The 24,209-nt window shown below is 64.1% G+C and overlaps 2 protein-coding genes across 10 annotated transcripts in view; both read left to right on the forward strand.

The window, feature by feature from the left end:
- Positions 1-4,045: 4,045 nt before the first annotated feature.
- Positions 4,046-11,072, forward strand: FGFR4 (fibroblast growth factor receptor 4). 4 transcript variants are annotated; one of them, XM_064458630.1, is made up of 18 exons: positions 4,046-4,278; positions 4,691-4,796; positions 5,796-6,065; positions 6,178-6,267; positions 6,474-6,640; positions 6,728-6,851; positions 7,151-7,341; positions 7,442-7,580; positions 7,665-7,858; positions 8,104-8,249; positions 8,508-8,629; positions 8,730-8,840; positions 8,985-9,175; positions 9,568-9,690; positions 9,773-9,843; positions 10,105-10,242; positions 10,322-10,427; positions 10,497-11,072. In XM_064458630.1, the coding sequence occupies exons 2-18, from the start codon at positions 4,724-4,726 to the stop codon at positions 10,656-10,658; spliced, it is 2,418 nt and encodes an 805-aa protein (XP_064314700.1). In that variant the 5' UTR covers positions 4,046-4,278; positions 4,691-4,723; the 3' UTR covers positions 10,659-11,072. The 4 variants fall into 4 exon arrangements, with proteins under 4 accessions (XP_064314700.1, XP_064314702.1, XP_064314701.1 ...); XM_064458631.1 differs by having other exon boundaries at positions 4,050-4,278; positions 10,515-11,072; XM_064458632.1 differs by lacking the exon at positions 5,796-6,065 and having other exon boundaries at positions 4,049-4,278.
- A 7,300-nt stretch (positions 11,073-18,372) lies between these two features.
- The window catches only part of NSD1 (nuclear receptor binding SET domain protein 1), a 67,709-nt gene continuing 61,872 nt past the window's right edge, over positions 18,373-24,209 (forward strand). Inside the window, exons 1-2 of one of the 6 annotated variants that reach the window (XM_064458634.1) lie at positions 18,373-18,471; positions 19,970-20,667. In XM_064458634.1, coding sequence (XP_064314704.1) covers positions 19,990-20,667 — 678 coding nt within the window. In that variant the 5' untranslated portion in view covers positions 18,373-18,471; positions 19,970-19,989. Of the gene's footprint in view, positions 18,472-18,632; positions 18,768-19,577; positions 19,737-19,969; positions 20,668-21,794; positions 21,927-24,209 lie in introns of those variants that run through there. The other 5 variants (XM_064458635.1, XM_064458636.1, XM_064458639.1 and 2 more) reach the window with 5 other exon arrangements.

Raw genomic sequence — 24,209 nt, forward strand, 5'->3', positions numbered from 1 at the left:
GCTGGGCTGCCTCTACCCTTGCCACGTCCCCTTCCCCAGTGGCAGAATGGCTGGCAGCAGCTGTGCCAGGACAGCCACAACCAGGTGGCCCTGCCAGCTGTGTGGGGACTGCAGTGCTCATGGCGGGTCTGGGCTGGCCCCAGCCCTGTGCTCCAACCACGGACCAGGTGGGTGCCAAAATCACTTGTGTCCCCGCTCTGCTGACTGCCTGTCCTGCTGCTGGGCTGCTCTTGGGTGGTCCCAGCACCCGTGAGCATGACAGGAGGGGAGCTGGAGCCTGGCTCTGGGGCGAGAGCAGCCTACCTGCTGGGGGAGGCTGAGGATGGAGCGTGGCCCTTGTCCCCAGGCTGTGCCTTGGTGCCAGTGTGCTGCCAGCCCAGTGCCTCTGCCTGGCTGCAGCCAGTGCTGCCCAGTCCTGATCTACCCTGCTGGGGCCTCTGTGGGCAGCACCTTGCTGGGCCGGGGCTCTGGCTGCCTACACTGGGCTGAGCCCCAGCACCTTCCGGGCTGGCAGACACAGCACAGGGCGTGAAGCCACCCGCCAGCCACGTCCCCCATGGAAGCGCTGCCGTCCCCTGCCTGTGCTGCAGCCAGCTCCGTGGAGCCTGCCGGTCTGAGGAGCCAGCTGCTCCTCTGGCAGTGCATGGGGCTGGGCCCCAGGTTCCCCCCTCAGCCAGGGGGAGCACAGACCCAGCTACAGCCCCAACCACTGCCATCCCTTGTGGCCTCGCTGGCTCCAGCAAGTAAATCAGGTGCAGATGTGGAGGCAAGGCCGAGCGCCTGCTTGCGATTAGGGGCTGGGAGCATCGGGGTGGCCCCATTTCTGCCTTGCAGACCCCTGCTGTGGCCACACTGCTCCCAGGAGGAGCCCCTGATGCCCTGTGGGGCAGGACTGGCAGGCAAAGCTGGCTGCCTGCTCTGTGCTGCTGGGACAGGCCTGGCCCCACGTGCTCCCAGCTCAGCCCTCTGTGCCTGAATCTGTGGGTGCTCCTGTGCCACACTGGGAGCTTGGGCTAAGCCTGGAGCCACAGTGTCCCCATCCCCCAGCCCCCACACCGGGCCCCACATTCTCCGCTTCCCAGAGGGAACAGCAGGTTCATGTTTGCCAAGTTCTGGCTGGTTAAACCTTAACCGGGCTGGGTTGCTCCATCAGTGCCTCCCTGCCAGAGATAAGGATGGGCAGGTGAGACCAGGGCCTGGCGGGGAGCGCTGCCCTGAGCCCAGCTGCTCGCCTTGGTGCAGGACCTGGCTCCTGCGGAGCACCATGCCAGGCCTGGGGTGGGCTGCCTGGCCCTCCGGCTCAGCCACCTCAGCAGGTCCTTGCTGATACAAGGGCAGTGGGTCATGGCCAGGGCAGGAAGCTGCCAATGTCAAGGTTGGCAAGGCTGGATGGAGCCCCCCCTGTGCTCTGGGGCTGGCCTGCTCCCTTGGTGGCAGTATGTTCGCATCACCCTGGCATGTGGCATGAGCTTGCTTAGCCTCAGACCCCAGGCACATGCAAGGTATGGAGAGCCAGGGAGCCTGTGCCCCAAACAACAGCCATTCAGGGGAAGCCAAGAGAAACTTCCAGGAGGAAAGAGCCCCCTGGGCTCCAGCCTCCCCAGGAGCCACCGTGCCGCATGCACTCATGCTGGCCACAGGTGCCACTGCAGTAGGAGTGGCGGCGAGCGCTGGGGCCAGGCACAAGGGGCGGCTGTGTTCCCACAGCCCCGGCTGCCTTCCAAGAACAATATTGTTGGCACCAGGCAGGCTCCCTGCGCCGGCAGTGCATACACAGGCCTTTCATGAGGGGAGTGAGGATGATTTACTGCCTGGGGAAAGGGGCAGAGGTGGGAGGATGGAGACCCAGTGTGCCGGCCCCAGTGTGCCCAGCCCCTCATGCATGCTCACTGCTGCGGGGCCCTGCACACCTACGCGAGGCCAAGGGTCTGGTGAGGGGGTCACCTCTCCTCAGTTGGGCATGTGGCAGAGCATGTCCCCCTGTCCCATCTGCAGTGTGCCAACCCACTTGCTCCCCCATCTGTGGGACCCTGGGGATGTTCTCCCTCCATGGGCACCCCCACTGGGACCGAGCTCCCACCCTCTGTGGCTTGGCAGCTGGGCAGGCATGTGTCCCCTGCCGTGCTGCAGCTGATGTGAGTCACCTGTGGGGCTGGGGGGACGGGGCAGCAAAGGAGGGTGCTGGAGCAGGGGTGCATCCGCAGCATGGGGCGCCAGCACTGGCACAGTCCTCCCTTGTTCAGCTGCTGGCGTGGCAGAGGCTGTGGTGGTACTGCCGGCAGCGGGTGGCAGGCAGCGGGGCTGCGCTGCTGTGAAGGGCTTTTTGTTTGCTGTCAGTTGCTGTTATAAATCAAGCCAGGCAGCCTGACCCCCAGCCCAGCGTGCCCCACAGCAGGGAGGGGACCAGCTCCCAGCTACCTGCAGCACAGCCCCACTGTGCCCCAGCCTGCACTTGGCATCGCTCTGGCCTGGCAGGGATGCTTGGTGTGGCATAGGGTGAGGTGCTAGTGCTGCTTCCCTTGCCCTGCTCCCACCCGGCACCATACCCAGCACTGGGGGACCTGGCTGGGGTACAGGGAGGGATGTCTCCATGCCTATCCCAGGCTGTGGCTCCCATGGGGTCCCCCAAATCCCAGCTCTCTCCCAGTGTTCCCGGCACTGGGAACAACCTCTTCTCTCTGGTTTTAATTTGGTTTTGGTTCGAATTGAGCTGAACCCAGCATTTTTCTGTGCTTCCGGCACGCTGCGAGCTCTGCAGAAGCGGCTTCTGCTCCGTGAAATTGATGTTCTCATCCGCTTCACGTGCCGGCAGGAATGAACAGCTGCTGGGAGCTGCTGGCCCCTGGCACTGCTCCGTGTGCCCTGTGGCCTGGGGCAGGGAACAGCTCCCCAGGGTGGGGAGCGGCACCCCAGGTGGGGAGCAGCATGGGGTGGTCAGTGCTGTGGGAGATCATAGCACCACCCAACTCTTGTAGTGAAGCCGTGTCATGCTGGAAGTTGCTGGTTTTGCACACCAGAGCAGCATGGACAAAGCTGTGCCCTGGCCCTGGCAGTGTGGCCCTATGGGGTGGGGGGTGACAGTGACAGCCATACCCCGCTCATGCAACCTCAGGATCCATGCCAAGCATGGGCAAGGCTGCATGCAGGGCTCACCACGGCCTGGCAAGTCTTGCTGGAAAGCAGAAAGATGGTGAAGCAGACAGCAATGCAATGAGGGAGAGCAGCTCCATGGCTGGATCCTGACCATGTGTTGCAGGCACCCTCTGTCCCCTCTCACTGGCAGGAGGTGCCCAGGGACCATGCTGGCTTGGAGGGTCTGAGGCCAGGCTTCTTCCCGTGCCTGGGGATCATGTGTGGGCAGGCAGGCAGGCAGCAGGGCCTGGGCACAGTGGGTCTGCCCGCGCCGGTGCAGGCAGCAGCTCGGGGGAAGCAAAGGCGAAGTGTTTATGGGTCAGATTAGGGCCATTCCAACCCTGGCTCGCGGCCTCCTGGTTTTACGACACTTCGTTATGGGCTCCTAATGAGGGTCACAGCAGCTTTATGGCACCGGCAGTGATAACGCTGCAACTAATTGCCGCACAATTAGCGAGTGGGGCTGCAGGGCTGCTGGGCACCCAGCAACACGCAGCACCCAGCCTGGGCCAGGGACACCCACTCGGGTGGGTGCCACTGCCATGGAGTCCTTGGCATCTCTGGGGCCAGGATGCGTCCCTGCTCCTGGCAATCGGGGTGCGGCGGGGGGAAGAGTGGGCAGAGGCAGCCTCACCTCCCCCAGCCCCACGTGCTGCGTGGGGGTCCAACACGTGGGGTCTGCCCGGTGGGCTCCACACCCCCACGCGTTCCCCACCCGCGGGGCGATGCTGCGGCGGCGGGGCCGTGCCGGGGCGTGCTGCCGCCCCCTCCAGCTCGGCGGCGGGTCGGTTTGCAAAGCAGCCGGAGGCCGGGGGAGCGGGGCCGGCGGTAGCAGCCGCGGGTCTGGGCCGGTTCCCCCCTCTCCCGCCCCACCGGGGGGCGGGCGCCGCCGCTGTAACCCGAGCGCGCCCCTACAAAGTGCCCGCACCCGCCGCGGCGGCGGCAGAGCGGGGCCGGAGGAAGGCCGGGGCCGGAGCCAGCCCCAGCCCCAGCCCAGCCCAGCCCAGCCCGCAGCCGACCCGAGCCCTGCCCGCCATGGGGCCGCGGTGCCGGGCGCGGCGGCGCTGATCCCGCCGGCCCCCGGACTTTGCTCGGGCCCTCCCCGCGCTGCGCGGGCGGCTCCGCCGAGGGAGCCCGTCACCGCCGGTAACGCCGCCGGCCGCGATTCCGCCCCACCCCCTCCCCGCCCCGGGACCCCCCTTCCCTGGGATCCCCCTCACCCCGGGACCCCCAGCTCCTGCAGCACCACCCTCCCCCCGCGCCCAGTTAGCCTGTACCAGCGCCCTGGCCAGGCTGCGGCTGGCTGGAGGGGTCGGGTCCAACCTGCACCCAACCTGGGTGCCCTTCACCCGTGCCACCCCACCCCCCGAGGGAGGGGAGGGAGCGGGAAGGGGTTTCACCCTGCTCAGAGCCCTGCCTCCCCTTCATGTGCACCCACCCTCGGGGTGCCCTGGGGACTCCGCACCACTGTCCCACGGTGCTCCGGGGACCGGCCACCCCCCCCCCGCCGGCGGGTCCCTGCCCAGCTCCGTTCACCCTGGCCCTGCCTGTCTCGCAGGGTGGGAGCTGCCGCGCCGGAGGGGCCTGGAAGATGCGGCCGCTCTTGCAGGTCCTGGTGGGGCTGCTGCTGGCGGCTGCTGCCCAGGGCAGGGCGATGGAGCCAGGTACGACTGGCGGCGGGGGGGGGTGTCGAAAAGGGGCTTGGGAGCGGTGGGATGGGGGTCCTGCTTTCTGAACGCCGACCCCCAGCTGGGCAGCGAGCCCTTGGGGCTTGGTGTGCCGGGTGCTCGCCCTGGGTACGCAGCCCCACAGCTCTGACTGCAGGGTTGGGCTGGCGGGAGCTGGGGGCACCCGCTTCCAGGCGAGGAGGTGTGGAGTCTGAAAGGAGCAGGGTGGCTCCAGACAGGCTGTCCCTGCGCTACAGGGGCTCAGCTTGCTCGGTGGATGTGTGCGGCAGAACGGGATGGCTTGAACGCCCTGGGCTGTGGCCGTTGTATGTGGCTTGGCGAATGCAAGCACTTTAGAGGTGGGGGCGGTCTGTGCCTCTCGGTGGTGGGTACAGAAAAAGCGCGTGTCGCAGGGGAGCAGGGGCCCAGCTACTCCACATCCCGCGCTGTGATGGCCACGCAGAGGACTGGGGACACATGCGTGCGTCCCTGCACACAGGCAGACAGGCTGCGGTGGTTATTGCTGAGCCGGCAGCTGGGCTGTTTCTGCCTTCCACGTGCTCACACGCCTGCTGCTGGCCATCGGCAGGCAGGGCACCGCTGCTTGGCCCGGGCATCACCGGGGCCAGCCCGGGCTGGGGGTCCCAGCCGTGCTTGGGGCATGTGGAGGTCCGAAAGTGGGTGGCCAGTAGGGTTCGGGGCCCTTGTTTGTGCTGCGTTCGGTGGGGCAGGACAGGCTGCGGCACCCTGCGCTGCTGGGAGTGGTGCCTGTGGAAGGACAGTGGCATGTGTGGCCTTGGACGGGAACACGCTACTGGGGAAGCCACCTCCTTGTGACCCAGGGCAGAGTCTGGCCCTCATCCACATCTGGGGCAGCAGAGCTGGGCACCGAGTCGTGCCATACCATGTGTCCTCTGCACTGGGGTGGGCATGTAGCAGGGTCCTGCCATCAGGGAGGGGTGAGCACAGGGTCAGGCACTCACAGCGTCTCTTCAGAGCTGTTTGAGAGCCCGCTGCTGGAGTCAGAAGAAAAGCATCTCCTGCTGGACCCAGGCAACGTGTTGAAGCTGTACTGTGACACCAATCAGACCGGTGCCAGCGTGGTCTGGTACAAGGAGTCCCGGCTGCTTGTCCCAGGGGGTCGTATCCATCTCCGGCAGAGCCTGCTGGAGATCTCAGAGGTCACCTATGAGGACTCAGGGCTCTATGTGTGCCACGCACAGGGGACTGGGGAGATCCTGCACAACTTCACCATCTCGGTCGTGGGTAGGAGTCCCAGCAGTGCCCAGCTCCCCCCACTCCCTGGTGCAGCAAGGCAGCCACTGCCTTCCCAGCCCTGCAGGCAAGGATGTCTCTCTCAACCCATCTTCCCTTGCAGACTCACTGGCGTCTGGTGATGATGATGAAGACAGCGATGGGGACGGTCTGCAAGGAGACCGAAATGAGGAGCCTGTCTATGTGCCCAGAGGTCAGTGCCACCCGGGGCAATAGAGGGCAGTTGAGGCAGGCCCAGCACGCTGGGGTCCTGCCTGCCCCAAGATGAGGCCGTTTGGGACAGGGCCTTGCGTGGGGCACTGCTACCGCCTGCTCACAGCATGGGCAGCTGGGAGCAGTTCTGACAGCCTCCGTGCTGCCCCTTGGGCCCCTCCCACTGTACATCCCATGTCTCCCCAGCTCCTTACTGGACTCACCCACACCGGATGGACAAGAAGCTGTATGCAGTCCCCGCAGGGAACACAGTGAAGTTTCGCTGCCCAGCCTCAGGCAGTCCCAGCCCCAGCATCCACTGGTTCAAGAACGGGCGTGAGTTCCGGGGGGAGCACCGCATCGGGGGCATCCGGGTAAGGGCCAGGGTCCCCGCCGCAGCCTCCCCTCCTGGGGTCTGGCCCTCTCATCGCACCTTGCTGCCTTACCTCCCCCCTCTGCAGCTCCGGCACCAGCACTGGAGCCTGGTGATGGAGAGCGTGGTGCCCTCCGACCGTGGCAACTACACCTGCCTGGTGGAGAACAGATTTGGCAGCATCCGCTACAGCTACCTCCTGGACGTGCTGGGTGAGGGCTCTCAGTGTGATGCTGGTCCTCGCTCCCTGCTACCCCCACACCTGGCAGTGGGGTCAGGGTCACAGGGAAGGGGGCAGAGGAGCCTGTGCTTCTGTCCCCTTCGCTGGCTCAGCCTGCGTGTTATTCACACCCAAGGGTGGTGGGGGTGGAGATTAGGCTCAGATTGCACTGGTCTGCTGTAGGGCTGGGGAAGGACTCTCCATGGGTTCACAGTGGGCAGAGGGAGGCAGAAAGGAGCCCCTGCTCTGGGCCACCGTGTCAGTGACACTGCTCTGCTCTCCTCTGTGCAGAGAGGTCCCCACACAGGCCCATCTTGCAGGCTGGGCTGCCAGCCAACACCACAGCCCTGGTGGGCAGTGACGTGGAGTTCTTCTGCAAGGTCTACAGCGATGCCCAGCCCCACATCCAGTGGCTGAAGCACATCGAGGTGAACGGCAGTAGCTATGGTCCCGATGGGGTCCCCTATGTGCAAGTGCTTAAGGTAACAAGGGCTGGAAGCACGCAGGTCCCCGATGCCCACCCCAAAGTGGTGACAGGGAGGAGGAGGAGGGATGCTGACCATCCTTGCCTTTCCCTGGCAGACCGCAGACATCAACAGCTCCGAGGTGGAGGTGCTGTACCTGCGCAATGTCTCCATGGAGGATGCTGGCGAGTACACCTGCCTGGCAGGGAACTCCATCGGCCTCTCCTACCAGTCTGCCTGGCTCACCGTGCTGCCTGGTAGGGCTGGGGGTTCTGGGGTGGGAGCTGTGACCCCTGGTATGCAGGGACCATGGCTCAGGTTGACTCATTTGCTCCCTCCAGAAGAGGAGCTGGTGCGAGAAGCTGAAGCCCCTGAGGCCAAATACACAGACATCATCATCTACACCTCGGGCTCACTGGCCGTGGCCATGGCTGCCATCATCGTGGTGCTGTGCCGGATGCAGACTCAGTCGAGCAAGCAGCACCTGGAGCCCATGGCAGTCCACAAGCTCTCCAAATTCCCTCTCATCCGACAGGTGGGTGCTAAGTTGGAGCCCTGGGGGTAGAGGGGGGACCTTGGCAACTAACTGGCTCCGCAAGTGCCACATGTGCCCGTCACACCTTACTCTGCTGCCAGCCTTGCGGCTGCTCTCTGCACTACCTCCTTTGGGTTCCTCACCACACTGCTCCAAGTGAGGGTCTCTCTGCAGCACCCTTGGGTCTCTCTTTGGCCCCGGTACACGGGGCAGGACAGCTGAGGTCCCTTGGTCTCTCTCTGCAGTTTTCCCTGGACTCGAGCTCCTCCGGGAAGTCTAGCACGTCCCTGATGCGTGTCACTCGTCTCTCCTCCAGCTGCGCCCCGATGCTGACTGGGGTTATGGAACTGGACCTGCCCCTTGATGCCAAGTGGGAGTTCCCCCGAGACAAGTACGGTGCTGGGCAGTGTGGGCCAGGTCTGAGTCTGAGAGCTGCTCTTCCTAGCCACCCCAGGGACAGCAACACATGGGTGATGGATGGGGAGGCCGTCACCAGACACCTCAGCACCACCATAGCTCAGAGTGCTGGGGCTCAGCTCAGACTGGAGAGGGGCAGCCACACTGCCTCTGCCCCTCGGGGTCCAGCCGTGCAGTGGCGGGGAGTGGGGCCATCCCTGCAGTCCCTCATGGTTCTGCCTGTCCCTGCCAGGCTGGTGCTGGGCAAGCCCCTGGGGGAAGGCTGCTTTGGCCAGGTGGTGCGGGCAGAGGCTTATGGCATCGACAGAGACCGGCCAGACAGAGCTGTCACTGTGGCTGTGAAAATGCTGAAAGGTAATGGTTCTCCTGCCAGTGTACCAGGCACAAAGGTGGCATCAGTGCGAGGCTGCTGTGCCACCCCAGCTGGCACGGTGACACAGCCCTCCTTCCCCAGACAACGCCACAGACAAGGACCTGGCTGACCTAATATCTGAGATGGAGATGATGAAGCTCATGGACAAGCACAAGAACATCATCAACCTCCTGGGAGTCTGCACGCAGGATGGTGAGGGGGCTGTGCAGGCAGGGCTTGAGCAGGATGTGGGCATGGAGTGGGAGCAGGGGATGGGGCTGTTGGGGACAGTGGCAGGCAGGGCTCTGGGGTGGGACAGGCAGGGCAGGGGCTGAGTGGAGTGGATGCCTTTCCCAGGGCCGTTGTACGTGATCGTGGAGTTTGCTGAGAAGGGGAACCTGCGTGAGTACCTCCGTGCCCGCCGCCCCCCAACACCCGACTACGCATTTGACATCACAGCGATGCCCGAGGAGCAGCTCTCTTTCAAGGACCTGGTCTCTTGCGTCTACCAGGTGGCCCGTGGCATGGAGTATCTGGAGTCCAAACGGGTAAGGCTTGCACAGCCCATGCAGGCTGCCTGTGGTTGACACAGCCTGGGGTCGGGGGCAAGGTGGTGATGGAGGAGCTATGTCCATGTGGAAGAGGGAGCCCAGGAGTCCAGCCCCTTCCCCTAGGCTGTCCAGAAATTCCCAGCCGCATCCAGCAAAGCTCAGGGCACTGTCTCCCCAAAACTGTGGGGCTTAAAGCCTGACCCACCTCCTGGGTTTCCCCCCTGCACTGTGCCTGTCACTGCAGCCAGCTCAGTAGCAGGGAGGCCCCACCACCACAGAGGTGCCGGCAGATGTGTGGGAGGAGAGTGGTGGTTCTGGGTGTGAGGAGGGGACACAAAGAGCTGGAGCTGCTATCTCACACCCCTTGCGGGTGATGCTCCCCCCGGCAGTGCATACACCGTGACCTGGCTGCCCGCAATGTGCTGGTCACAGCAGAGAGTGTAATGAAGATCGCTGACTTCGGCCTGGCCAGGGATGTCCATGACATTGACTACTACAAGAAAACCAGCAACGTGAGTGGGGGTGCCTGGGAGAGGGGTCGTGGGGGGAACAGGGACCCCCAGCCAGGGCTGAGCAGGTGGTTTGCTCCCATAGGGTCGCCTGCCAGTGAAGTGGATGGCACCTGAGGCCCTGTTTGACCGCGTCTACACCCACCAGAGCGATGTGTGAGTCCTGGGCCTGCTGGGGCGGAGGATGCTGTCAGGTGTGGGATGAGGCAGCGCCATGGGGTTATGCACAGACTGGAGGGTCTCCATGAGTAGGGTGGGGTGTGCCACAGGGACAACAGCAGCAGGGCACATCTTCCCCAGGGGTGATGCCAACTTCTCCCATAGCACTGGAGGGTGTGGTGGGGTGAGTCAGGGTCCTGCCTGCCCTGGGAAGGTCTTAGGATGTGGCTGACCCCCTTTTGTCTCACATAATCCCAGGTGGTCCTTCGGGATCCTGATGTGGGAGATCTTCACCCTGGGGGGCTCTCCCTACCCTGGCATCCCCGTTGAGGAGCTCTTCAAGCTGCTGAAGGAGGGGCACCGCATGGACCGGCCATCCAACTGCACCCACGAGCTGTGAGTACCGTCCAGGCAGGGCGGGCAGGGGCATGGTGAGACCCCACTAATGGCCCCTTGCTTCCCACACCCCCCCCAGGTACATGCTGATGCGGGAGTGCTGGCATGCTGTGCCCTCACAGCGCCCCACCTTCAAGCAGCTTGTGGAGGGGCTGGACAAGATCCTGGCAGCAGTTTCGGAGGAGGTGAGTGGTGTGGGGTCCGGCGGGTGGTGGGGCAGGTGGCGTGGGTGCTGACGGCACTGGCACTGATAGCACCATCTCTCCCTGCAGTACCTGGACCTCTCCATGCCCTTTGAGCAGTACTCACCCTCCTGTGAGGACACCGCCAGCTCCTGCTCCTCCGATGACTCTGTCTTCACCCATGACCCGCTGCCACTGGCTCCCCGCCTCTTCTACCCCAGTGTGAGGACTTAAGGCAGGGCAGGGAAGGGCAATGCCGAGGGCACCTCCGCTGTCAAGGGGAGCGGGTCTGGGTTTCCACAGGTTCCCTGCTTTGTCTGGTGTGAGCAGTGGGCAGGTAGGGCCCCAAGCTGCAGTGCTGGGTCAGGGTGTCCCTCCAGGCTCCGTTTTGGCACTGAGCCTTCAGTTGTGGCTAAGACCTGTCTGGCATTGCAGGGCAGCAGGAGCCATAGCCTACCCAGGGCAGGCACTGCCTGCGATGCCCATGGCATCACCCAGGGAGTCAGGCTTTGGCCAGTGCTTCGGTGGAGGTGTCTCTGGGCGGGAGCCCCGCTGCCTGCCAGCTCCCGCTGCTTCTGTACATAGCCATAGAGATGAATATTTATGTACATGAAATATCAACCTGATAAATTATTTTTTTGGAATAGACTCCAGTGCAGTTTCTGGGCTGCTGCTGGGGAGCAAAGGGCCCGGCTGAGCTGGGAAGGCAGGTTGAGGACTTCCTCCTCGCTGCCTCCTCACCTTAGCGGGCATGGGGGCTGCAAGCACTCCCAGGGGACATGGAGGCAGTGGCACAGGTGCAGGAAGCAATGTCCCACTCCCGCGCCTCCAGGCCTACCCCAACACAAAGCACCCTCGCATCTGTTCCCCATTAGCCGCTGCTGCACTAAGCCACCGTGAACTCCGCTACCAGCATCGCCCTGAAACCGATCCCCCAACTGCTGTGGGCTCCCAGGCTGGGAAAGCACTCTGGGGCCAGGCCCAGCGTGCTGGGGACCCCCCACAGCCCCCCTGCCTGGGCTGGCCCTGGGACACCAGATAAAAGTGAGTTACAGGCTCTGCACTGCCTCCCTGGAGCCCCAGCACCCCTGGGAGCATGTTGCCCCCCCTTGCCCCACAGCGCCCAGCTCTGCTGGGAGCGTGGGCAGGGGGGGCTGCAGCTGTCTCACCCCCTCCTGCCAGCCTGCTCCCTGGGTCTAGGGTTTCATCTAGGGACGGGCTTTGCCGGCCGTTAGCCCCGGGATCTTGTTTCCTCCTCCAGCTCCCAGCTGTACTCACAGCCCCCCAGCCTGGAAGCTGGATCTCTGGCACAGCCTGCCCCAAACCAGCCCAAGTGGAGCGGGGCTGGCAGGTGATAGGGGGCAGGACCTGGGCCTGGTGCCACTAAAAAGGGGGTCCCTCAGTCCTGCTGCTGCTGTGATAATGCTGGGGTCCAGGCTCTTGAGGGATGCAGCCTGCAGCTGCCCTTGTGTGGGGCTCAGCTCAGCCATGGGTGCAGCATCTGGTGTGCACGCCATGTGCTGGGGAGCATGGTGGTTTGCAGAGCCATCCCAGGGCCTCCTCATCACAGGGGGGAACCCAGCCCTGCCGGCATGCTTGCAGACTCCATCCCCAGCCCTGCTCCCCTCTCCACTGGATAAGGCCACCACTCTGGCATGGCGGGTGGAGACAGACAGGTGTGAAACCTGCCTGTCCCGGCAGCCTGCCTGCCCGGGAAGGATCCCAGCTGTCCGCTAATGTGCCAGAACCAATGCATTTCGCACAGCCCTGAATAGGGCATTCACACACCAAAGGGCAAACTGCCCAGGCTACTCACAGGGGCTACCCTGCTCCCGGCCAGGACCAGGGGTAAACGTGAATGGGTGCATGGGGAGGGGTTTGATCCCCTGGGGGGCTATGACCAGCTTGCCCCCACCTCACTCCACACTGGGGGACAGCATGGGGGACAGGCAGTGCCCCATGCCCAGTGTGGTTTTCATGGCTCTTGCTTGAGTGCTGCCCTTTCTTTAGAAAATGGGGCCACAACCAATTTCAAAGGGTGAGGTGGAGGTGGGTTTGTTAATCTCTAATGCCAGGTAGGGGGACACAAGGTGACATGGTAAACTGGGACCTGCCATGGTGTCACTTCATCCCTGCTCACTTAGTGAGTGCACCGTGGTGTGGGTGCAGGCAGTGCCTGTCCCCATGGCCCAACCCACGCCAGCCCAGCTCAGCAATGCTTTCTGGGTCCTAGCAGTGCCCAGCACTGTACCCACCTGCCTGCCCTGGCACAGGGGGCTGGTCCTCACCCCATCCTCGGGCACTCGTACATCCTCCAGAGCTGCAGCAGTGGGTGCCAGCGGGCTGTGCTGCGGACAGCTCTGCTGGGCACGGGGCAGCCTGGGCCAAGGCCAGGCAGGGAGGCAGCCCAGGGCATCCTGCAGCCCCACGACAACTGGAGGCGGTTTTTATTGTTTAACATTCCTGGTATTTTCTGTCAGGGCTGAACCAATTGTCCTTAATCCACCAGGCTCTGCTGGCCAAACAAGTGTGGCTGAGCCACCGGCATCCTGTCCCCATGAACAGGCCCCTTTTGTGAGGGGGATTTAGTGTGTAGCCCAGTAAATCCCACTGGTTTCCTGAGGCAACGTTCCCACACACCACACACACACCCCCACCTGCCCCCCGGGCCCTGCCATCACTCCCTTGCCCAGCAGTGCCTGCGGGTACCCTGCCTGCCCTGGCCCCTGGGCCCGGTATGCACTGTGCAGCCAGAACCTGCCCCCTCGGGGGCCGCGTGTTCCCCCTGCACATTGCTGGGATGTGTCTGTGGGTCCCTGCGGGACGTGGGGTGTCAATGGGAGCAGCTTCCCAGTCAGCTTCCTGCACTGGTGGTCCTGGGTGAGATGCTGTGTTTCTTGGGGGGTGCTGAGTGCTATGGGGATGCTGTGATCCTCGGTGAGATGCTGTGGTCCTTGAGGGGGATGCTGTGTTCCTGGGGGCGTGCTGAGTCCTGAGGGGATGCTGAGCCCTAAGGGAGATGGCTTCGGTCTGAGGGGGGGGATGCTGAGTCCTTGGGGAGATGCTATACAGTCCTTGGGGGGATGCTGAGTCCTGGCGGGGGTGTGGGGACACAGCGCCCTAGGGGCAGGGCACGGGCTGGTTCTTCATTCCAGCTCCCAGGATGTGGCTCCCAGCCCCTTACCTGGAGACGCCTTCGCTTAACGACTCTGCTGTGGGCCGGGAGTTGCTGTTGTCTTTTCTTCCCAAAACAAATGCAACCGGATTTTATCTCCGGGGAGAATTTGGCTTTTGTGAGATGCAGGAAGCCTCTGCCCCTGGGCAGGGAGGGACGAGGCTGGGGGGACTGAAAGGAACCAGGCTCCTGTCTCCCACACCTGCCACTGCCCCTCTGCCTGCTCCTGCCTGCCATAGCCCATGTCCTACACCCTGTGCATCATGTCCTTGTCCCATGCCTGCGTCCCATGCCTGTGGCCCATGTGCACCACCGGTGCTCGTGGAGGGAAGGGCCAGCAGGCAGGGAAAGGGAGCCCATGGGCACCCACAGGTGAGGGCACCCATGCTGCTTCCTGAGCAAGCCAAGGCAGGGGCCTGTTCTCTCCCCTGGAGGGATCCAAACACCGTCAGTTCTTGCAACCCTGGTCACTGCACACACACAGATGTATGCCCACGCCCACCCATCCCCCATGTCTGCACACCACCCCCATCCGTGCACAAGCCACCCACCCACGTGCCCAGGTATACACACTTGCACCACCTTGCAAACACTGACGCACACGCACACGGACCCCTCTGCACACGCAGCTCATGCACACACACCCCCTGCACAGAAACTCACTCCCCACCCCATGCATACACCTACCCCTCCAGCCATGCACACAGGCTACACCTACGCACAACCGCCATGCACACACACCCCACGCGCCCCCGTTCCACGCACATACGACCCAAAGCAGATGCAGACCACCCCCATCCCCCCTACATCCCCGCGTGCGCCCATGCACAGCCACGCGCACCCACACGCACACCCACCCATGCACACCGGGGGTCTCTCCCTGCACCGGGCAGAGCTGACCCGCCAACCCCAGCAGTGGCTGTGGTCCCCGTGCTCCAGCCAGGGAGGCCGAGCTGGGGGTGCCAGTGAGGGCGGGCGGGGGGCTGCCCCGCTGCGACCCCCTCCCCAGCCCGCCGCGCTCTGCGCTGGCCCGGCCACGGCAGGCGGCGGGGGAAGCCGGGCTGCGAGCCCCATCTCCTGGCCGGCGGGAGCAGCTCTGCACAGGGCGTGCAGAAATGGGACAGGAGGGGCAGCGCCCCCGCTCGCCCCCCGGCCCCCCGCTGCACACCCACGCCTTTTCGGCCCGTGACAGTGGCCTTCGCGGCAGGCGGGTCCTGGGACCGTGTTGGAGGGGTGACAAACTTGTCTGGGAAAAATGGTCTGTGGGACCGAGACATATGCTGGCTCTGCTCTCCATCCCATCACCCTCACAGGTGGATTGGGCGGGGAGCAGGGCAGCACGGGGGATTTGGGCTGCAGAGTCACACCATGTCCTGATGTGGATCCCACTCGTACCCACTCAGTGTGACGGGGCCCAGTGCAGGGAGGGCACCCTATGGGCATGGGAGCCTGGTGAACCTTGCCCTACCTTGGGTGGCTGGAGCAAGTCCAGCAAGGGCCAGCCTCGCTGCCCAGGGCTGGGGCCCTGTACAACCCCTCAGCTGTGGATGGGGGGACAGGACATCTGCCTGAGGGCTGGGGGAGCTGGGATGTCCCTTAAAGTGGCTGCAGCACCCAGCTGGGCAGCCTGGATCCCAGTCCCTCGGGGACTCTCCCTGTGCTGCACACGGCTCCTGGGGTGACGGGTCTCCAGTTCACCCTGGCCCAGTGACAGCTCTTTCACACAGAGCAGAAGAGCTCAGCAGCACCGGCTCCTGTTCCCAGCAGCTTGTGGTGGGGGTCCTGCTCCCCCACCCCCCAGCCCCTGCCCTTATGCGTCCTGGGGCTGCTCCTACTCTGCCTGTCCTTGGGGCTGCCCCCTGCCCCCCACCCCCGGCTTCAGGGGTACCATGGGAGCTACAAAGCAGGGGGACTGCAGGGTGGGGGACCTGGGAGGCTGGGGTCACCCCAGCACAGGGCACAGACCGCTTCGCCAGCAAGGCAAACCCCAGGGATGCCTCTGCAGGCGGATGTGGGCAGCCCTGCCTGCCTGCAAGCTGCGGGCACGGTGCTGCCCGTACACCGGTACAAAGCCGGGCTGAGCCCCGCCGGCTGCCCCGGCTCCCGGCCGCTCCATCCCCAGCGGTTTCGAGCCCCCGCAGGCCGCTTCCTGGGGGAAAGGGGCCCACAGCAAACCCGCCGGGCAGAATGCCCTCCTCTCTTCTCCTCTGCTTCCTTCCTCTCCCCCGGCCGGGCCAGCCCTCCCCCTGCCCGCCGCAGCTCCTTAACCCTTTCGCCCACACTCCCGGCCGTGTGCCAGCCCCACGGCCACGGCTCCCAGCCGCCCTCTCCGGCCCTTTGTGCAGGGCCCCGGTTCCCCAGGGCCCCCCCCCCCCGGTCTCCCCCGCCGTCCTCCCGCATCCCCGCAGTGCCCAAGTGCCTGCTGGGGGTTGGACAGCCGCAGCCAGGGGCTGCTTGCAGTGAGCCGAGCCTGCCCACGGCTCCCGTGGGACCCGCATGAGCCACAGCTCCCTCTGTGTTGGGGTCTGTGCCCCCCCGCCAGCCAGTCGTGATCCCCCCATCTCCCCCGTGAAGAGCAAGTGGGAGCCCCCAGCGCGGCGCCACGCTCTCTTCTGCATCACTGCGGCAGCGGGGAGCGGCCACGGAGGGAGCCGGGGCTGCGCATCGGGGCCGTGCACTGGGCGACGAGGAGCGGGGGGACAGGGCTGCTCCCGTGGGGGGACCGTGCCGGGCTGTGCACAGGGATCGGGGCCTCCAGAGGGAGCCGCAGTGCCGTGTGGCTCCGCGGCCACTGGCCGGGCCGGCTCTGGAGGCCCCGGCATCTCCGGAGGACCCGACCTGCTCTGGGAAGCCAGGCTGGGCCGGCGGGCGAGCCTGGCCATGGAGCGGGGGCCTCGCAGGCGAAGCCCAGCAGTGGGGAGACCTCCCTGCGAGGCTGCCAGCCGTCCGCCCTCCCTGACAAAGCCTGCAAACAAAGCCCTGTGTGGCAGCGGCGGCAGGGCCAGCCCGTGCTGCCCGCTGTGCCGCACATCCGGGTGGGAGCGCGGCAGCGGCCGGGGTGCCATTTGCCTGCTTCTCTGCCGGAAGAGAAGGGCAGGGGAAAGGCCCTTCCTGCGGGCGCTGGCCGCGGCATGGGGAGAGGTGACACAGCAGATGGGGAGTGCATCTGAGGGCATCCTGCCGCCCCCAACCTGCTCCTCCCTACACCAGTAACCACATGGCTGCAGGGAGCACCTGCGGGATCACTGGGGGGGCCCACTGAGGAGGGCTCCTCTGGTGCTCTGGCACTGATGTCAGGGGTGTGCTGAAGGGGCAGTGGGACGTGCCTGGGGTGCCCTAAGCCACCTGGGCACTGCTGCAGTACAGACCCTGCCCACCAGCGTCCCGTGGGGCTGCGCCATGCCATGTGCCCACGAGTAGGTGGTGGACCCAGGTGGGTGGCACCCAGGGGGGTACATGGGCAAATCAGCAGAGCGAGGGCGGCTAGTAACAGTTGGGGGCCAGATCAGGGATAGTCCTAAACCTCTCCCCAGGTCGGCCCTCGCTCGCTGGCTCTCAGGTGTGCCAGGCTATGGAGAGACACAGGGCACCTCTGCCCTGCACAGGGCCCTGCCCGCCCTGGGGGTTATAAATAAACCATTAGCTTTATTTTGGGAACATGGCGGACACGTGTGTGGCAGGTTGCTCCAAAGAGAAAGGAGGAAAGTTGGCTGTCAGGCCCCCGCTCGGTTGTGTTGGGGTACAGCAGCTGCAGCCAGAGTCAATCCCAGGGTGATGGGCTGTATTTCCCCATTTGGGGGGAAACAAAGGGATCCCAGCCACACCAGGTGCTGCCCCATCTCTGCGTGGGCTGGGAGGGCCACGTGGATGCTAGGCCTTGGTGCCGAGTTCGCACAGCACCAGGCGTGGCATGATCCTAGCTCCCATGTGTCACCACAGCACGTGGGCACTGCATGAGGTGGCCCACAGCAGGTTGGGTGCTGCTGGCCGAGCCCCGGGCTGGGACCTTGGAGGTACAAACATATCACAAGCAAAACCTCTGACTGTGGTGCTTCCTGCCAAGTCACCCCACCTTCCGTGGGTGTGCTGGAGTGGTGCAAGGCTGAACATGGCAGTCTCTCTGTGGTGGCAGCACACCAGTGGGGGGACAATGGGTCAGGGACATTGGTGTGGCCCATCCAGGGCAGATGCTGGGGAGGAATGCTTGCTCCATCGCTGGCTGCAGGCAGGGCAGGAGGGAGCACCTGGGCAGGGCCAAAGGGGCAGCAGGGGAAGCCAGGAGCCCTCAAGAGGAGCTGCCAACATGTGTAGGCAGGGAGGACACAGGGCGCGGGGCTGCCTGCAGCTCGAATCCCACCACCCCGCTGAGGTGCCAACCCACAGCTGGCTCCAGCGACGGCGTTTTTCAGCAAGGGAAAACTGCGGGGTGGTGAGGGCTGGGCAGTGGGTGCTGCCCGCCTGAGTGTGCAGAGAGGCTGCTACGGGGCCCCTGCCCAGCAGTGAGGCGGGGGGAGCGGGGATCCCGCAATGCTGGGGGCTCCCGCACGGCCGGACCAGGCCCGGGGGGGGGGGAACAAAGGGCAGTGGCGGGCGGCAGGAGTGGGTCCGCCCGGGAAGCACAGCACCGAGCCCCACGGCGGCGGCACCCAGCTCCCCGCCCGGCACCCCGGGGGGCGGCCGGGCCCAGCCCCCCCCACTGCGCGGCCCGGCCAGCACCGCCCCGGTGCCACATCCCCGCGCTGCCCCGGCCGCTGCCCCCCGCCCGGCCGCCCCCGCCCCGTGCCTGCCCAGCCGTGCCGGTGCGGCGGCGGCGTGGCGCGGCACCCAGACCCGCGGCGGCTGGCGGCGGAGACCCCCGGCTCCCATCTGGAGGTAGCGATGGAGCCGCCGCCGTCGCCGCGGGGCCGCTGGCCGGCCGATGGAGGAGGGGGAGGGGGGGGTGGTGGTAGCGGGGCGCCGATGGCGGCCCGGCCCGGCGGAGCGGGCGGGAGCGGGGCCGGCTGCGCGCCGCTCGGCGGCGGGAGGGCGGACGGGAGCGCGGCGTTCGCTGTCCGGGAGCGGCGGAACGCCGGCGAGGATAGCCAGGCCGCGGGCAGCCGGGCGCCTCTCCCCGGCGGCCGAGGCTCAGCAACGGCGGGCCCAGCGGAGGGCGACGGCCCGGCCCGCCGGTGCGCAGGAGGGCGGCGGGGCGGGGGGGGGGAAGCGCGGCCGGGGCGGCGGGCCCAGCCCGCGGCGGACAATGGCAGGGGGTAACCCGAGCCCGGCGGGGGCGGGTGGCAGCCCAGGACCCCCGCCCCGCCGGCTGCCCGTTGAGACCGGGGCTGGGAGCGGAGCCGGTGCCGAGGCTAGGGCGGGCGGCCCGCGAGGGCGGGCAGGAGCCGCCGCCCGCCGGGTGCCCCAACGGGCCGCAGGGCCCGACCGACTCCATTTTGTTGGCGCCCGCTCCGCCGCCAGTCGCAGGCCCGCGGCCTGCCCGCCGGCCCCGCCACCGCTGATGCGGGGAGGGGAGTGCGGGGGTGAAAAGAGGGGTGTGTGTGCGGCGGCGGCCGGTGCGTCGAGGCCAGGAGGTGAGGCGCAGCCGCCCCGTCCCGCCCCGGCGGGGCCGACCCGGTGTCCCCCACCCGCCGCCGCCTAAGATGGAGATGGGGGGGGGGGGGAGCGGGCCCGGGGGTGCGGGGCCAGTCCGCCATGTGCACGGGGCTAGTCGCGTCGGTCCGGGCCGCCGGCGGGGAGCGGGGCAGGCCGGGCAGTGGAGCGCACCGGGGGGGGGCAGCACTGAGCGCCCCCTCCCCCACACCCCCCCCCCGGCGGGCGGCTGGCGGAGGGGGGAAGGGGGGGGCGGTGAGGAGAGTGCGGGGGGTGGGGGCCCCGCGCGGGCGCGCGCTGATTGGCCGTCACCGAACCCCCGAGAGCAGGCACGGGGGGCGCGCGCGCTTGCGCGGGGCGCGCGCGCCGGCGGGATGGCGGCGGCGGCGGCGGCGGGCGCGCGCATGCGGGGGAGGGAGGAGGAGGAGGAGGAGGGAGGCGGCGAAGCAGCAGCAGCAGCAGCGCTGGCGGGGCCTGGCCGGGCTGGGTCGGCGCGTCTCCCTCTCGTCCCACAGCGGGAGCAGGCGGCGAGCCGGCCGCGGCGGCCGCAGGTGAGCGGCGCCCAGCTGAGAGGCTGCACGGCCGGTCCCCGGCGAGGCAGGCGGATCGAGGCCGGGCCGGGCTTGAGCCGTGCCTGGGCCGGGCGGAGGGCCGCGGCCTGGGCCTAGCGCGGCGGTGGCGGCCCGCGCGGGGCCGGCGGAGCGGAGCGGGCCCCCCCCGCCCCGGGCGCGGCTGCCATTTTGCGGCGGCGGCCGGGCTGACCCCATTGTGCTGTTGCCCGCAGGTGGATGCCTGCCGCCCGGTATGGAGCAGGCCTGCGAAGTGAGCCGCCGCAGCTGCCTCGTCCCCTTCGGCACCTCGCTGGCGGCCGCCACCGAGGCCAAGGGCGGCCCTTTCGGCGAGGGCCGCGGCCCCGAGCCGCCCGCCATGCAGCTGGCCGCCGCCAAGCCCGTCTACGGCCAGGATCCCTCGTCCTGCTACATCCCGCTGCGCCGGCTGCAGGACTTGGCCTCCATGATCAACGCCGAGTACCTCGGTGGCGCCGCCGACGGCGCTGAGGCCCTGCCCGACACCGGCTCGCCGTCCCCCCGCCTCCCTGCGGCGCAGGACCCGGCGGCCGGCGCCGAGGCAATCGGCCCGGGGGCCGGCGCGGCTTTGGCCTTTCCTCTGCTCCTGCGGGACGGCGGAGAGGTGGCGGCGGAAGAGGAGGATGAGGAGGATGAGGATGAGGGTGCCGAGACGCCGGAGGAGGAGGAGGAGGACGAAGACGACGACAACGAGGAGGAGGAGGAGGCGGCGGACGGGGAGGAGGAGGACGGCTCGCGGGAGCGGAGCCGCGGCCGCCCCGGGCCGCAGCAGGGCCCCGCCGGCCCGCCGCTGCCGCCCCGCTTGCAGCCGGCCGAGCCGGTGCCGACGACGGTGCCGGACGGCGGCCCTGGGGAGAAGCCGGAGCCTCCCACAACCGCCACGGCCCTGCAGCTCGTAAGCACCGGGGCGGGGGGGGGCGGGCGGGCGGGGGGCCGCGGCCGCTGCCATTTTGCGGCGGAGGCAGGCGCGGAGCGGTGCGGCGAAGCCGGGCGCCCTCGTAGCCGGCACCCCGGAGGGCGGGCAGCCATCTTGCCGAGGGGACCGTGCCGGGGCGGGATGGGGGGCTGCGGCCGTCAGGGGCTGCCGAGCCGGGGTTCGTCAGCCAGCGCGGGCTGTCACCCGGCTCCGCCGCGCACCTGTGCTCGCCCCGCTCGCCCCGCTCCCTTTTCTCCCCTCAGGAGCCCGAGGCACCGTCCCTCCGCAACCGCGGATCGCCGCGAAGTTGCGGTGGAGTTGTCTACCCGTTACGTGCCGAGTTTGGTTTTTCTTTTTTTCGGAGGTGCGACGGGCAGGGGGAGGGATTTTCCCTCTGCTGCCTGCTCCGGCTTCAACGCTGTCAGACGGCTCTTTGTCTGGCCCGGCTTGAGGTACCCAAGCTGTGAGACTTCGGCGATGGCCAGGGAGGGGCTGTGTCATGGCCTGACAGACCTCGCCGGCAGGAAACCTTGCCCGTTATTCAGCCTCACTTTTTTTTTTTCCTTTCCGATTTCTCGCTGCACTCAAATTCCTTCAGTTTGTTTTCTGATACGCTTAATAAGAAGCAAAACTGAACTTTTGGAGTTCTGAAAGGCGTCAGATGCATCCAACTTTTTTGTTCAAAGTAGTTTTTGAACGCAAGTACAATTTTTGGATTGTTTTCAGCGTGGGTTTTTTTATTTTGTTTTTAATTTGTAGACATGTATGTATATTTCCCGCAGTTCTTCAGTAATTTTTTGTGTATTTCTTGACTATCTTTTTCTGAACTTCTGGTCTGTTACTGGAGAATGCTCTGGGTTTTAAGTATTACTTGATCAGGGTGCGAAAATTAACTTTTGTGGCAGCGCTGACACCAAAACAGTCTTGCTCTCTTTAATTTCAGTGTATCCACTGGTGCCGGACAGATGCTACTGGTGCATGGAGCATTTGGGGAGAAATCCTTGTTTTCATCTGTGCTCACTTGGGAACATGCAGCATTCCTGCAGTGTGCCCTGGGAGGTGGGGAGCACTTGTCACAGAATGCCCATGGAAGGGATGATTTCAGGAAGATGCTGACAGCAGCTAAATTTGTTTGTGTCACGGTTGGGCTCAGCCCTGGCCCTGGGTCATGGATCTTCTTGAGCATTCCTTGGGAAGAATCTGTCTCCTTATAGAGACTCAGTCTTTAGTCTTTGGGGGTAAGAGGCTGCTGTTGGTCTGAGGTTTTGTGTGTATACTTAGCTTTGTTTTGCAGAGCGAAGCGGGGATCTCTCAGCAGACATGTGCTCGGTGATGCGGTTGTGGGAGGGTCTCGCTTTGTAAACAGAAGCTAGCAGAGGTACTTTCACAACACTTGCCTCTGCTATCAGTGGCTTTACAATGTGCTCCACACAACTGCAGCTCGTATGGTGACAAATCTGTCATAGTGATTGAGCCTGTTATTTGAATATGCAACAAGGGGTTGACTTTTCAGTAAAGCTGCCTTTCTGTCTGCTCTAGTATGACATTAGCCTTGCTGAATTTTCTGGTGACTTAAAAACGTAGCTGCGTTCAGAAGAAAAATACAAAGAAAACCATTTTTCAGGCAGCCTGGAATCCTTGTCTCTTTGAGTCTTTGCATTCTCCCTTCAGTAAGTAAGTGCAGGTTGTCCGAGTGGTCCTTCGATTTAGTCCTGCTGCTTGTGGGGTGGGAAGAGGTAGGGGTTTTTCTCTGTGCTAAGTTACCGATGAGACAGTTAAAATATTTTTAATGGTTAAACGTGGCATAGTAGCTAGAAATAACCAGACTTGCTCCTCAGATCACATGTATTCATGTAGGCATTTAATTCCAGTCTCAGTTATATTTGGGTAAGTGGAATCAACTTTTTGGAGAGGCTGCTAAAACTTAAAACAAAAAAACACCCCAAAACAACGACAAACCCCAAGACATTCTGCACTATTATTTTTAGGGTGGCTTGTCATAGCTGGGGTAGTCTTTTAGGCAATCATCTTTACCCAGCCTGACGATGGGGCTTCTTCAACCTTACGGCAAGACTCTCTCAGAGGTTTTATTCTTGAAGCTCACGGTTTTGAGTATATGCGGGTGTTGAGTATGCCCATGGCTGCTCAAACTTCCTGTTTCACCAAGGGGGGAAAGTGTGTGTGTATCTCGGGGTCCTGTCTGCCCCTTGCAAGTTCTGAATTTTTCACTAGATCATTGTGAACTCGCTTTGACATTTTGGAAATCAGCATTTTCAAGAGTGCTTCCGGCAGAAGGGCCAGCATTTGGTTTAGTCTTTAGTAGGATGCAAAGTCCAGCATTTAAGTAATGCCTCTGGGTAGGAGGGGTGGTGGCAGCTATTGTTTTGCATGGGGATTTGTTGATAGCCCTGGCATCCATTGCACTCAAACATTGCCCCAAACGGGAGAGGTTGCTCAGGTAGCATTCAGTTGTTAAGAGGGATGTGCATATTCTGAAGTGAAGTTATTTTAAGTGTCAAGTTAATCTTAGCTAAGGGTGACTGAAGCTCTCCATGCCCTCAGCAGCTATTGACAGGTTTTGTGCTGGAGAGAAGGAAATTATAGCAGTGGTTCTTAGGTCTTATTTCTGCTCCAGAAGTGACAATACAGCGACTGCTGGCAGCTGCTGGTTTACTTCCTTGCACACATGTAGGGTTATTGCCATTTAAATTGAAATGGGCGGTCATTTTTAAATTCCCTGCTTGTTCTTTACCATCTTGATGTGAGCTTCTCTTTAGCGCTTTCCTGGCCTTTGCAACTTGTCTTGGACAGTGTTAAGTGGAGTTGGAGGGAGAATCAGGCCCAGGCTTCAGTGCTGGGGCGGCTGGGTGCAACCCAGTGAAGTCTGAGTGCTGTAGGTCTTGCTTGAACTCAGTTGCTGAGGAATTGGAGCAGGCGGACTCATTTCTGACAGAATTTTCATGCTGAAGTTTTGCTTTTTTTGATGTAACTTTTGGTGCCATATTACTTGGCTTTCGCTTTGCCAATTTGTTGGTTTTTGATTGCTACCAACAAAGTACGTTAAAGTAATTTGGTTTGCAGAGTTGAGCACTCTGAAGCAGAGAGTTCTTGGATTCAAGTATGTCTGTGCCACTCTTGGTGCACGTACATTATGCAGCATACAATCCTAGGTTATGCCTTCACAAGCTGTTTTTTCCTCGGTACCCTGATGGCTCCAGGCTGCAGGACGTGCAGCGCCTGCCTGAGGCACTCAGTGTTGCTTTTCATTCTTCTCATACTACTTCTGTGTTGTCCAGCTCCATGCTGTAGGAGTGTGATGTTCGGGTAATGGCAGTGAGGAAATGAGGTACAGGAAAATCCAGAGCCAGATCTTTCATCGCTAAGGATGGCTGCTTCCAGTGGCTGTATGTAAGGAATGAGTAGAGCATGTGTGTAGGGCTCCTGGAAGGTTTTTGCTTTACCAGAACCACACTGTATGCAATGTGTTAAAAGTACAGAAGGCCAGCAAAGTCCTCTCTTTA

Source organism: Phalacrocorax carbo, chromosome 8 (assembly GCF_963921805.1).
Source record: "Phalacrocorax carbo chromosome 8, bPhaCar2.1, whole genome shotgun sequence".
Taxonomy (NCBI): domain Eukaryota; kingdom Metazoa; phylum Chordata; class Aves; order Suliformes; family Phalacrocoracidae; genus Phalacrocorax; species Phalacrocorax carbo.